The 15,228-nt window shown below is 33.2% G+C and overlaps 1 protein-coding gene across 5 annotated transcripts in view; it reads right to left on the bottom strand.

Moving 5' to 3' along the window:
• Positions 1-4,092: 4,092 nt before the first annotated feature.
• RPS6KA6 (ribosomal protein S6 kinase A6) overlaps positions 4,093-15,228 on the bottom strand; it is a 192,356-nt gene continuing 181,220 nt past the window's right edge. For 3 of the 5 annotated variants that reach the window (XM_087860312.1, XM_087860313.1, XM_087860314.1), the window contains 3 exons: positions 11,646-11,786; positions 9,422-9,543; positions 4,093-8,309 (listed from right to left, as the gene is read on the bottom strand). In XM_087860312.1, the coding sequence (XP_087716438.1) occupies positions 8,297-8,309; positions 9,422-9,543; positions 11,646-11,786 (276 nt within the window). In that variant the 3' untranslated portion in view covers positions 4,093-8,296. Of the gene's footprint in view, positions 9,544-11,645; positions 11,787-15,228 lie in introns of all 5 variants that reach the window. The other 2 variants (XM_045805163.2, XM_087860315.1) reach the window with 1 other exon arrangement.

Here is a 15,228-nt window from a genome sequence, read left to right as displayed (position 1 = left end):
TTTTTGTCTATTCTCTTTTGTTAGTCTAGTTTTCTAAATCTCAACAGCTTTCTTACATTTAGGACACTAAAGGAAAGTGCCACTTTCGGGTGTCATTTCTGGTGGTCTCTTTCCACATGTCCCCCAGTTGCCAGTGCATAGATCCACCTGTTAGGCCAAATTGGCCTTATGTACTCCTTTTTCTGCAACCTGGTTTAGACTCATGGGGAACTGGATGATGTCTATTGTGCAGAGCCTTACCCACAGGAAATTATGGAGGGTGTGTGATTTTTGCCTTCATTCAATTAGCAATGTCTCTGCATAAGGTGATTTGTCAAAACTTGTTCTGCCTCCACTAAAGATCTCAAACATTCACAAACAAATGAGATTCCAGTTGCTCCTTCATAGAGACATCCTTAAGCATCATAAGTGTCTTAGGGCCCTTCATCTTTTGAATGTCTCCTCTTAGCAAACCCTTCTGTTGGGATTCCTAAAATATTTTGTTTTTAGCATTGAACCATCTCTAAAATAATGCTTGCACTGACTTTTGCAAAACATAATTACACATATGTAAGGTCCCCTTCCAGTATTCTGTACATTTCCCCCCTAGTTTTATTGAGAAATAATTGACATATACCACTGCATATGTTTAAAGTGCACAGCATGGTGGTTTGAATTACATATATTATGACATGTTTACCATAATAGGTTCAGCTAACTCCTATCTTCTCAAACAGATAAAAAGAAAAGAAAGAATTAAAAAGGAAAAATTACCCTTCTGATGACAACTCATTATTTATTATTCCCATATATATTCTATACCTATATATAATACAGCAGTACTAGTTATAGTAATCAAGTTGTACATTACCTGCCTAGCACTTATGTTATCTTATAACTGGAAGTTTGTACATTTTGACCACCTTTTTCTAATCTCTCCTTCCACCCTCTGCCTCTGGTAACCCCAAGTCTGATTTATTTTTCTATGAGCTTGGGTTTTTTTTTTTTTTTTAGATTCTACATAGAAGGGATACCATACAGTATTTTTTTCCTTTGACTTACTTCACTTAGCATAATGCCTTCCAGTTATACTTTTAAAAATATGGCTCAGACTTTAATTTCTTCACGAGTCTTAGTGGCATTATTATCTGTCTCCACTAGGGGTCATAACAGCCCCAGGCTTTTTATGTTGCTATGGTTTTGAAGTAACAATTTCATTTTCATAACAAAAGTATTGACTACCCAGTGTATAATTTTAAACTGTACAACGATTCTTAACGATCACAGAGAATGTCACCAAAATTTGAATTGTCCAATCAAGCAATCACCACTCAGATATGTGCAGAGGAAGCTCAATTTATTTTCAAAATTGCAATACCGTTCTTGGCCCTGAAAACCCCAATATCTCTAGAGCATCTATCTGTATCCTATTCCATTTCAAAAAGTCCTAAGTAGTTATCAAAATGCCAGGCTCTTCACTTCATTTCAGTAGCTATTTCACACACCCATATGTTGAAATATTAAGCATATTTACATAATAAAACATTTAGAATAATTAATAAACCAAATACCTGTTTCATTGTGCATTAATTTTACAAACATTTTATTTTATTTCCTTAAAGATTTTATTGATTTGAGAGAGAGAGAGAAAGCACGCGAGCAGGGGGAGGAGCAGAGGGAGAGGGAGAAGCAGACTCCCCGCTGAGCAGGGAGCTGGATGGGGGCTCAATCCCAGGACCCAGGATCATGACCTGAGCCTAACACAGATGCTTAACTGAGCCACCCAGGCGCCTCCCCCTTTCTCTTTTCTTTTGGATAAGTCTGGCCAGAGGTTTATTGATCTTATTAATTCTTTCAAAGAACCAGCTTCTAGTTTTGTTGATCTGTTCTACTGTTCTTCTAGATTCTATTTCATTAATTTTTGTTTTAATCTTTATTATTTCTCTTCTCCTGCTTGATTTAGGCTTTATTTGCTATTCTTTCTCCAGCTCCTTTAGATGTAAGATTAGCTTGTGTATTTGGGATTTTTCTAAATTTTTGAGAGAGATTTGTATCTCAATGTACTTCCCTTTTAGGATCGCCTTTGCTGTATCCCAGAGATTTTGCACCTATGTTTTCATTCTTATTAGTTTCTGTGAATTTTTAAATTATTCTTTAATGTCCTGGTTGACCCATTCATTCTTTAGCAGGATGCTCTTTAACCTCCAAGTGTTTGTGTTCCTTCCCAATTTCCACCTGTGATTGAGTTCATGTTTCCCAAAGAGCTGAGGGTCCATTTCTGGGTTCTCTATTCTGTTCCATTGGTCTATGTATCTGTTTTTGTGCCAGTACCATGCTGTCTTTGTGATCACAGCTTTGTAGTACAGCTCGAAATCAGGCATTGTGATGCCCCCAGCTTTGTTTTTCCTTTTCAACAGTTCCTTGGAGATTCGGGGCCTTTTCTGGTTCCATACAAATTTAAGGGCTGTTTGTTCCAGTTCTTTGAAAAATGTCATCGGTATTTTGATTGGGATAGCATTGAAAGTGTAGATTGCTCTGGGTAGCATGGACATTTTAACTATGTTAATTCTTCCGATCCATAAGCATGGAATATTTTTCGATCTTTTTGTGTCTTATTCAATGTCTTTCAAGAGTGATTTGTATTTTCTAGAATATAGATCCTTTACGTCTGGTTAATTCCAAGGTAATGTATGGTTTTTGGTGCTAATGTAAATGGGATGGATTCCCTAATTTCTCTTTCTTCAGTCTCATTATTCGTGTATAGAAATGCAACTGATTTCCGAGCATTGATTTTGTATCCCGCCACATTACTGAATTGCTCTATAACTTCTAATAGTTTGGGAGTGGATTCTTTTGGGTTTTCCATATAGAGTATCATGTCATATGCAAAGAGAGACATTTTGACTCTTTCTTTGCCGATCTGGATACCTTTTATCCCTTTTTGTCGTCTGATTGTATAACTTTCTGTATAGTTTTGACTTTTGGAAACATGTTGAAGTTCTACATATTCAAACAATAGATTTTGGGGGGGGTAAAATGTGTTCAAAAGGTACAAACTTTCAGCTATAAGATAAATAAGTCACAGGGATGAAATGTACAGCATGTAACTATAGTTAACAATACTGTATTGCATATTCAAAAGTTAAGAGAGTAGATCTTTAAAGTTCTCATCACAATAAACATTTGTATCTATATGTGGTATGTGGTGATAGATGGTGAATAAACTTATTCTGATAATCAATTTGCTATATATACACACACACACATATATACATATATGTGTTTTTTACTTTGCCCATGCATGGTATTTTTCCATGAAAAAAATGTTAAAAATATTTTTAAAAATCTCTTGCAGAATTCTCCTGCTTCTTGTCACATATTTATTATGTAACCTGCTGAGTTTCTCTTCTTGTCTTTCCTGTCATGAAGCTCAGAGTTAAATTCAATGCTTAATTAAAATAACCATTAGCCCTGACTGGTGGCATGCTTTCCATTTGCATGGGTTTTGCATTTCAACTTTAATAGCCTTACTTACATGTGTGTTACTATAAAGCAACTTAAATCTGTTTTAGAAGAAAATTAAATTAGTAGTAGTGTCTGGCACAGAAACACAACATATACCTGTTAAATAAAACAAAAAATGCATTTATTAACAAAGAAAATGTGTTTTTCTCAGAATCTGAATAATCGGAGGTCAAATACAGTGGCAGAATTTATGTTATTCTACTTGATACCAAGCTTAAAATAATTTCTCCAATACTCAGAGACTAAGGTTTTAATTTGTTGTATTGTAGAAAATGTTGTCACCTCAACTAACTTGAAGACAAATGTATTCTGATAAGTTCTAAAAATATTGTAAGTTTTCATCTTCATTTTCTTAAATTACCGTGCCTTCTAGGAACATGAGAAGAATAATACTATAGTGGAAAATATTATACAGAACAGGAAATACCAAGGCAAATGCATAAACAAATATCTTGAAACACTTTTTTTAAACAACTGGCTCCTAAACAATATTTAACAGCTTTTAATAAAATCTGCAAATCTGTATGTGTTTATAAAAGCAGACAAAGTTTTACATCTATAAATGATCAAGCAAGTTCAACTGTAAAATGTTAGAAAGTTGCAGCCTTTTTATTTAGTACCCAGAGAATGCCAGTAATTTAACATGATATTGTGATAAATGTTGCTCACAGAGTTATAACAAGAACAAGAATAAATATAATTTCTATGTCATCTTTGGCATGTTGTAAATTCAAAATGATAGCCATTTCTTTAGCAGCACTGTGAGGGAAAGAAACACTGTAAAATGCACTACTGGATTTGATCTCACATGAAAAAAGTACAACAGAAACCATAATGTCAAAAGAAACAGTCCTTTAAAGAAAACATTTATAAAATAAATGATGGTATAAATTCCATAATGTAGTCAGAGAAAGAAAATACAGTTGTCTGAACAATTGGGACCTTTTTTTAAATTGCAACTTTTAAGTTTTTAAGTACACACAATTTCTATTTAACACCATTCCTTCCTTGAGAAGTGTAATAAAATGCCCGTAAATATATTTTCCATATCAGAAAATAAGTTTAGGAATCCCTAAGTATATGGAAAGTGTTGGCAACGCATTTTTTATTGTAACTATAGCCTCAAACTTTGTTCTTTGTGCATAAACCCCATGTAACTCACAACTACCAACAGTACTTAGTGTTTGTTTTTTTTTTTTCAATCAAATACAGAAAAACCATATTCTTTTTTTGTACTCTGGAATTTAATGCAAAATTCTCATTTCCAAACCCCGCCGGCATTTGGATATTTAAAGTTTCTTGTATAAATTTTAAAATGGATGATTTTTTTGATAGAATGCTTTTGTGATGTTAAAAATAATTTTATTGTACTAAAAAACAAACTTACAGTTTCTGCTATTAGTGGTATCAATTTCAGAGTGAATTTGAAAAGAGAACTCAAATGTGACCTGAGTAATATTAGTTTGATAGGAAAGAAAAAAGCAAATAAATCCAATTGGTCACATTATGACAATTTATTAATAAACTAATGCACTAAGTACATTATCTAGAACTGTTCTACATAAAATTAGATGTTTAGTAAACACCCTTTGAAGAGTAAATTAGTTCACATAATTTGACAAATAGTATGAAGGTCTAAACAGTCATCCAAAGAAGCTCTATTGTTCAAGGTTTAGAAATGTGAATATAGAACAAATCCTAACTTGCCAATCACATATATATTTATTTCTAAGCATTTAGCTAAGATTTCTTGCTGGTCAATAAAACTTTACATAATTTGTGGAATATATATAAACAAACTTGAATTTCTATATCCTAAAAATACTTTCCCTTTATAGTTTTCTTCGTATTTCAAAGAAACTTATCCTTACAATTTAGGACTAACATACCTTCAAGTATTAGCAACCAAACTGAATTTTAGGTGATCAAGCATTATCATTTTATTCAAATGATATGATGGACTTCATTATATTGTAAGAATAAAACCAGGAACAGTGTATCATGAGTATAATTTATTTGTGAGTAACCACTATCAATGCCACTGCACTCTTGCATAGGAAGGCAGATAGCACACTATTGTTCTGTTAATTTCAGTAATCATTTATATTGAGATACACACCAAAAATACCTAAATAAGCTTTGAAATGTAAGAAAATGTTCTGAAGGAGTTTAATTACAGTTGACTTAATATGGCTTGCATTCTTGTTGAGAAGATCGAGGATCTCTGTGTCCTGAAATGTAGACAAAGGATCTGCAGACTTGGACTCCACTGACAGTTTGCATTCGACCTTTCTATGCTCTTATTTATCAATACAATAGGAATAGAGGCTGGGGGAGCTGGAGGCTCCTTATGTTATAGGCTATGTACTATGAGAAACAAGAATACAGATAAATATGCACTTAACAACTGTCTCTCCCTCCACACCATTCTATCATATAAGTTCATTGTGATTAAAAAGCTTGGAAATTTCTTGGAAGAGAAAAAGTATATTGAGAAGTAGAAAGGATGAAGCAGTGCATAAAAGAAACAGTTTATGAGATAATCTGATCATGGGGCACACTGTGTAAATTCTTGCCCAGAAACATCTTCCCTGATAACAACTGATACAATTACTCTTGTCTGGTTAGACAGCCTAAAAATCCAGCAACTAGAAATTCATTAGATTAATAGGCATCTCCCTTGAAAAATTATTAGCCACTAACAAAAAAAAAAGAATTAATTTAAATGAGATCACTCTCCTTTCACCCTTTTAGCTGAATATAGCTGCTCTGTGAGAATGGAAGTTCTAATTTGGGGAAGGGGAAGGGTGTGAGGTGCTTTTGGGGCAGATAATCCTTCTGGAGTAAGCTTTAATCATGGAGTCCTCTGTGAGGTACTCAAGTAGGATAGCATGTAGGGACTGGAAAGCCAGGGACAGAGAATATACAGAATGCCACAGACATACTTTGCCTAGTTTAAATCCTAAGCTTTCTAGTTGATCTTAAGTCCAAGTTAAGCAGTTCTTTTCCTTTTTCATACATGAAGGGCCTCATAATGTCAAGAAAATACTATTCAATCAGTATGAGTAACTTTCTATGGACAGTACTACCTTAACATGATGTTTCAATGAGGAGACATTGTAAACACCAACCATCTGTTCTTAAGTTTGTGGGTTGCCTACACATAAGAAATCCCTTTGGGTGAATCAGAGGTTCTATCAAAATGTTTTACTATGTGTAATTACCAATGGCAATAAATTACACAAAATAAAGTTTAGGCATTTCTGGGTCTAACAAAATAGGCTCAAGTTTGATTTTCATGAAATAACTGAAACCATTTTCCCCCACAAAATCACCACCACTACATCTTAATTATCTTATCAATGGTTTCCTGAGTTTATTCATGATAATATGTGCTTTAGGATAATAAATTATTAGTCTATATGGGCAAACCTGGTATTTTCCATTTGAGGAAAAAAATATATCCTCTTCCTTCCAGAACAATAAAAACCCCAAATTGTGCTATCATTAAATACTAGCAAGAACCATCAACTACAAAGAAAAGCAGTGCAAATTAATTGTTCATGAATCCATTAAAAAACACAATATCCTAAAATTTTATAGAAAGAATTTTAGTGGTTAAGCATTTATAGAAGCCCCACCAAAAAAGCTCCCATTCACATCTGCATTTTTTGCTCTAGCCAAAATGGACATCATTAGACATCCCTACCTGGATTCCTTCTACAAAATGAGGGTATATAGTTTGAAGACTTCCCTTACAATAGGGTTGTCCCAATTACTGTTTTTAACCTACTTTGAACTTCCCAGCAGAAATTTTTATGTAATTATTGGGAAAATCCACTAGCATATCTGTGTCTTTTATAATTTGTCACTTCTCATTGAGCGATCAAGAATCATGTTGTTCGTTGCTTACTTCTGTGTTCCTTTCATGAAAAGACTGTATGATATTATCCTTCTGAGCAACCTCACTGAAAAATTAACTAAGATCAGCTACTTCTAAAAACTATTGATTATGGAAAGAGTGAAAGTTATTTTGTGATAATTTTTCATTTTCCAATTTCAACTACCCTAATGCTATTGCTAGAAAAGCATACATGGAAATAGTATCTCTGTTCTGAAAAGTTCAACACCAAAATCATACCTCTTAGTTTGTTATATTAATTCCAATAAGAAGAAGGCATAAAAGCACGAACAAGATGACAAGAAGAAAGTAAGTCAGAATATATGGACACAAATCATTACATGCAAGTACTTCTAGTATTAAAGCAAAATGGGGAAAGAGAAGGCCAAATTGGGCAATAAAAATTCACAAGATATGATACCAGTCTATTTCTAAGTAATGTTTTCCATGTGGCATTAGATTTTTTTAATGTCTTTCAATTATTGCAAAAAGACACCTCAAATTAAGGGTATATACTTTTATACATCACACCCAATAAACAGATTTTTGTACACAGAGTATATATCACTTACATTATAAAGAGAATATGTATAGTTTCCTTTATTGAATACTGAAGTTGCAAGCCTTCTAGCCTAAACTGTATACTTCAGTGCTCAGTAATCAACTTTCTCTCAGAATTAAACAAAATAAAATACACAGCAAACAGTACATTTAGCACATACAAGTAGTTCACTTATATTCACTAAACAAAACTGTAATATCCTCCAGTTTACATTCATGAGTTTCTGTCAGTAGTAGTAGTAGTAGTAGTAGTAGTAGTAGTAATGGTATTTTCTTCAACAACATGAAAAGATTCTTTAAAATTCCATCATTTAGAGAAAACAATATATATTACCCAGTGGTTCTGAAACATAAATTCAATAATAAGACCAAATTTGTCAGACATTTTTATAAATATGATTAAAAATGTGTTCAGATTTTGTGTAAATCATTAATATTGCTTCCTTTTCAAAATGTCAGTTTATCTCTTTGTAGCATTGTCTAAAGTTTACTGAAATGCATTATACTGTATCGTGTGCTTAAGTCCACGACAATAAAATTTAAACTATATTACCATAGGATTCAAGGTAAATTAATATGCTACACTGTAATTCGATTTTGGAAGTCCAAAAAGCAACAGTGTAGCTCATTATAAAAGGGAAAGATAATGATTAAATCCAATTGATTAACTTGAAACTCAGCTTACATATCACGAAGGTAGTAGCAACACATGTACTTTATTTTCAAAGGCTTAACTATAACCTATTTAGTAGATTACAACACCAATATAAAGCCTTTGGCTAAAAAATTCCTCAATTGTACAATTCCATTAGATGTAAAATTTACAGAAGACTTATGGAAACCTTTATTTCTAGATGAGGACATTTACGGGTAATATACAGGTCTGTCTGCACACGTAATTTGTGATTTAATTCTTCTGTAAAAACTTTGGCACCAACCGTATCAGGAGTTCACATATTAGCACAAATGAATGTAGTCCTTTGGTTGTACACAATAACAAGCTTCTACAATACATTTTTTGTTTGTTTTTCTTTTTTAAAAAGCCCATTCTTCAGGATCTGATGTTAAAAAATATTGGCATTGCTTGGCATTATACTATTATATTTGCATCCTGATTATTGTTAATGATCCCCCAAATCATTATTTTATGAGACCAGAAAAACTATTAAAGTAACTTTATTTGAAAGGAACTTTACAAGTTAGTGTGCAGAAAAATTGTTAGGACCTTGTAGACACCAATTATATACTTAAACACTTGGAGACTACTGCAAAACAACATTGTATGGATACTGTGGACCTGTGTTTTTTAAATCTCATCTCCCTAAAAAAGGAGGTTTAAACAGAATATTCAAGTAATGTAGCAGAATACGATGCCTTTGATATAAGATTAGGCAAAAAGCCACACGTTTAATTTTTTTTTCATCCAGTATGGCTGAGGAACACTAGAAATCTTACAGGCCAGTTGAAGTTCGTTTTTTCATGCTCCGTCGCTGAGCTAAGTTTGAAGCAGCAACAGGCTCAAGGACTGGTTGAAAGGTCCTGTGAGTCAGGGAAGAACATGTGGTGACCACTGTGCCCTAAAATAATGAGAAATAAGACAAACTGAGTAACAATCCTTGGAGGTAACAAAAAAATTCCATATTCTATCATGAGAGACTTAACTAGAATACAGCCTTATTTCTGAGGAAAATAACTTGAATATACTTGATCTATGCACTGATATTTCCTTCATGAATTAATACCTGCTTACTTGTATATTTTTTTATTTCGATGACTATGCTTCTTACACATTTTTAAAACATTAAATGTATTCTTTTCATCAGCCTTTCATCATTCATGAAATGTTTTAAACATTTTAAGAATTTTATTTTTATTTAAAAAAATTTTTATTATGTTATGTTAGTCACCACATAGTACATCATTAGTTTTTGATGTAGTGTTCCATGATTCATTAGTTGCATAACACCCAGTGCTCCATGCAGTATGTGCCCTCCTTAATACTCATCACTGGCCTATCCCATTCCCCCACCCCCTCCCCTCTGAAGCCCTCAGTTTGTTTCCCAGAGTCCATTATGGTCTCTTGTGGTTCATTCCCCCTTCTGTTTACCCCCCTTCATCCTTCCCTTCCTTCTCCTAATGTCCTTCATGCTATTCCTTATGTTCCAAATATAAGTGAACTCATATGATAATTGCCTTTCTCTGCTTGACTTATTTCACTTAGAATAATCTCCTCCAGTACCATCCATGTTGCTGCAAATATTGGATAATTGTTCTTTCTGATGGCTGAGTAATATTCCATTGTATATATGGACCACATCTTCTTTATCCATTTGTCTGTTGAAGGGCATCTTGGCTCCTTCCACAGTTTGGCTATTGTGGACACTGCTGATATGAACATTGGGGTAAATGTGCCCCTTCTCTTCACTATGTCTGTATCTTTGGGGTAAATACCCAGTAGTAAGAATTTTATTTTATCTTATTTTTTAAATAATTTTTTTATTATGTTATGTTAGTCACCATACAGTACATCCTTAGTTTTTTTAATAATAATTTTTATTATATTATGTTAGTCACCATACAGTACATCCCTAGTTTTTGATGTAAAGTTCCATGATTCATTACTTGCATATAACACCCAGTGCACCATGCAATACGTGCCCTCCTTAATACCCATCACTGGCCTATCCCATTCCCCCACCCCCCTCCCCTCTAAAGCCCTCAGAATTTTATTTTTAATAGAGGTTGTATATATTTAAGACATGGAACATATTATGATGTACATATACATAGTACAGTGATTACTATAGTCACCTTCTCACACAGTTATTTTTTGTGATGAAAGCATGTGAAATCTACTCTTATCAAATTTCCAATATTTAATACAGTATTATTAACTATAGTCATCATGCTACACATTAGATACTTAGACTTATTCATCCTACATAACTACAACCTTGTACTTTGACTAATATATCCCCATTTTCCCCTCTTCCCTGCCCCTGGTAACCACCTTTCTACTCTCTGCTTTTCTATAATTGACTTTTTAAAAATTCCACATATAAGAGAGATTATGTATTTTTTTTTCTTTCTCTGGCTTATTTCATTTAGCGTGTCTTCCAGGTTCATCCACGGTGTTGCAAATGGTAGGATCTTCTTTTTAGAGCTGAATAATATTCCACTGCATATATGTATACCACTATTCATTTATTCTCAAAGAGATCTCTGTGCTCCCATGTTCAGTGCAGCATTATTCATAAAAGCCAAGACATGGAAACAACCTAAGTATGCATCGACAGATTAATGCATAAAATGTTAAAATCTTAAGTCTAGGTTCAATGTCTATAAATATGGGAATTTGCACCAATGGTTGGTTATTAATTTAGGAACCAACAGCAACATTTTCTTCCCATATGAAACTTGCATTTAGTACACTCCTAGTCCCAGTGTCTCACGAGCAAGTTAAATACAATCAAATAATTTTTGTTTATCATCAGAAAGGCAATAGGTAGAGAAGATTAACAGGAATCCATGGTTGTTATTTAAAAAAACAAAAACAAAAACAAAAAGATCTATAAATAGACTTTTAAAAAATAAAGGTATTTAAGGTATGTGTTGTCAGTGAATGGCATGCAGGCTTTATTAAGCATTTAGGAGATGCATAAAAGTATGTTTGTTTTACCTTAATGACATGTGATGTATCATTTCTATTTGGCTGATCATTCAGCAACTGGTCTCTGTGGGTTATCCATGAGTGTTTTAATACTTGCTCTGTAGTGTACCGTTGATGTGGGTCCATATGTAGCATATGGGAGAGCAAATCCTAAATTAAGATGAAAAAAATATATATACACATATATGAAACTATATAGCACCAAAGGTTTTAGTAAAATATATTATTTTACATTTTCTCAAAATATAAAAGCATCAGTAGCTTTGTGATCTGTTTTGTTTGGTGTATATGCAGGGAAAACCAAAGCTATACTCTGCACAGTTAACTGTCAGAATCTTCAAACAGATTTTTTGATATATGGTAAACCCTTATTTATTTCTAAATCAGAGGATACCAAATCTGTGGAATTGGAATGTGATTAGTGAGGGAGGAAGAAAAATGTAAAGTAGCAGGGGTTATCTTGCAATGTGCTAAATAGTCGAGGAGAAAAGAGGTATTGATCTTTGCTGGTAAGCTGGACCCTAAAGTATAAGGGTATGTGTAGAATCATAACAATATAGAAGGGAAGGTCCCATGTTGTTAACACACTCAATAGCTGAGGGTTTAAGTATAAAATAGTAAAGAAAGCAAAACATAAATTCAAAGTTGGCAGCTGACTGCTAGCATCCTAGTGGTTAGAGTATCGTAAGTTTCTCACAGACTAACTGTGAATATGCTTACTTTATCTCTATTACAATACCAAGTTGTAAATATAATATAACCTTATAATAAAAAACCACAATTTTAAATATAAATTATCTCTACCAAACATCTTTTAGAAAAAGGAAAAGTAAACTCTCCTTAACAAGCATCATTTAAAAAAACTCATCATTGTGAACGTTTCATCAATAGCATAAGCAGTGAAACTAAAGACTCTAAGTAGTAAAATCAGAATTTGAAGAACAATGAAAGAATGTAGGAGAATAAAACAATTAAAAAAATCTATTGGAAAAAGGACAAATATGTAAAAATGAATGGGGAATTAATTTAGAAAATAATATTGAATTACTTCAATAAAACACACCTAACTAATATTCATAAAAAATGATGAAAGATCAATAGTCCAGAGACTTCTGCTTCTAGCCAAAATAGAATACCAGAGGCTGGATTCACCCACCTGTTTGAAACAACGCTCCCCATTACACACACACACACACACACACACACACACACACACACACCATAAAATACAGGAAACAACAGTTTTTCAGAGATCAGATATTAGGGAATAAAGACAAGTGATCCCTAAGAGATGGGAAACAAATCAAGTAAGCCTATGATTGCCCAAACTTACCACCTGAGTGTTTTCAGACTGTTGTATAGGTAAGGGAAACCCAGGCAGTACCTGTCAGGTTCTTGAGTCAATGAGACAGAACTGAGAGTCAGAGAAGACCAAGGCAGACAGAGTTAGCAGGACTGACTACTAGAGTGGTGAGAGGAGCAGAGAAAATACTACAGAGACCCGTAGAGGTCTTCCTCAATTATTTAGCAGATTACTGATAAACCAATATCTCTGGGAAAAACTATTTGAAAGGGTTAGAGGGAAATCAGAACTCATGAGTGTAGACAATATTGCCTGTTCTCACAAGCCAGACTGGAAATTCTCATAATTCGTGTAGTATTTGGTAGAGTACTTGGAAGTAACTTGAGTAGTGTGTAGCCCTAAACACTGCTCTGATCCTGCCTAAGAAATATTAAAAGGGAGACCCCAAATTATCAAATTGTTTCACCTAATTTAATTGTGCCCCAGAATAAAGCTCAAGAATATGTATAAGAATACAAAAGTGTCCAGCATACTACTAATGTAAAATTCACTATATCTGGCTTCTAATCAAAAATTGTCAGGCATACAAAAGAGAAGAAAGATAACATAGGAGAAGAAACCAATCAATCAATCAATCAATCAATCAAAATTGGCCCATAATTGATATATATTAGAATTAGCAGATAAGGACATTAAAATAGTTATTATAACTCTATTCTATATTTAAAAAAATAGAGACATAGAAGACATAAAATGTCACAAATCAAATTTCTAGAGATAAAACTAAAATGTGAGACAAAAAAATAAAATGAATGAAAATTTGATATGGCAGGTAAAAAGATTGATAAAGACAGAGCAATAGATACTATCAAAAAAGAACACAGCATAAAACAAACAAAAGAACAGAGCATCAGTGAGCTGTGAGACACCTTCAAGCAGCATAATACACAAATGCAATTGGTGTCCCAAAAGGAAAGAAAGGAAGAAAAAACACGTGAGAGAATAATGTTTCCAAAATTTCCAAATTTTACAGAAACCATAAACCCACAGGTCTAAAAACCTCGATGAAGTCCAAGTACAAGAAAAATAAAGAAAATTATATCAAGGACACCAAACCAAATTTCTCAAAATCCAAGGCAGAGAAAACTTTAAAAGCAAATAGAGATTAAAAAAAAAAAAAAAAGGATGTTACATGTAGTGAAAAAAAGATCAGTATGACAGAAGATTTCTTGTCTGAAAAAAAAAACCCCAAAACCAAATAACAAGACAATAGAACTCCTGAATAGCCAATGGGTCAAAGAAAAAATCAAATGGTAAATTAAAATACACCAAAACAGAAATAAAACATGCCAAAACTTATGGGATGCAGCAAAAACAGGTCTAAGAAGGAAAGTTTATAGCAATGAATGCCTACATTAAGAAAAAAAGAAAGATCACAAAAAAAGAAAAAGGGAAACAAGAAAGCTCTCAAATAACTCAACCTTATACTTCAGAAAACTAGAAAAAAAGAAAAGCAAAGCCCCAGAGCAGGAGGAAGGACATAATAAATATCAAAGCAGGAATACATGAAATAAAGAGAAACAACAGAAATAAAGAAAAACAATAGAAAAAAATCAAGAGAACTAAGAGCTGGGTTTTTGAAAAGATAAATAAAACTGACAAAACTTTAGGTAGACTAAGAAAAAAAGAAGACAAATTAAATACAAAATGAAAGAGGAGACATTACAAATGATGCCACAGAAATAAAAAGGATCATGAGAATACTATGAAAATTTGTGTCAACAAACTGGATGACCTAAAAGAAATACATAAATTCCTAGATACACAGGCCACTATCATTGATGATTATACATGCAAAAATTATCAACAAAATAGTGGCTAACCAAATTCAGCAGCACATTAAAAAGAGCACACAACATGATCAAGTGGGATTTATCCCTGGGTTGTAAGGGTGGTTCATTACTCTCAATCAACATTATATACCACATTAATGAAAGAAAGGATAAGAACCACATGATCATTTCAGTAGATGCAGAAAAAACATCTGACAAAGTGCAACATCCACTCATGATAAAAACCCTCAACAAAGTGGGGTTAGACACAACATACCACACCTGATAAAGGTCATATAAGAAGAATGCACAGCTAATATCATCCTCAGTGGGGAAAAACTGAAAGTTGCTACTCTACAGTCAGGACAAGACAGGGATGTCCACTCTCACCACTGTTATTTAACATGTTACTGAAGTCCTAGCCACAGGAATCAGAAAAAAAAAAAAAGAAATACAA

Source organism: Ursus americanus, chromosome X (assembly GCF_024610735.1).
Source record: "Ursus americanus isolate L20-20 chromosome X, mUrsAme1.1.p, whole genome shotgun sequence".
Lineage (NCBI taxonomy): Eukaryota > Metazoa > Chordata > Mammalia > Carnivora > Ursidae > Ursus > Ursus americanus.
The sequence above is the reverse complement of the archived record's forward strand: the minus strand, read 5'-3'. Positions and strand labels throughout refer to the sequence as shown.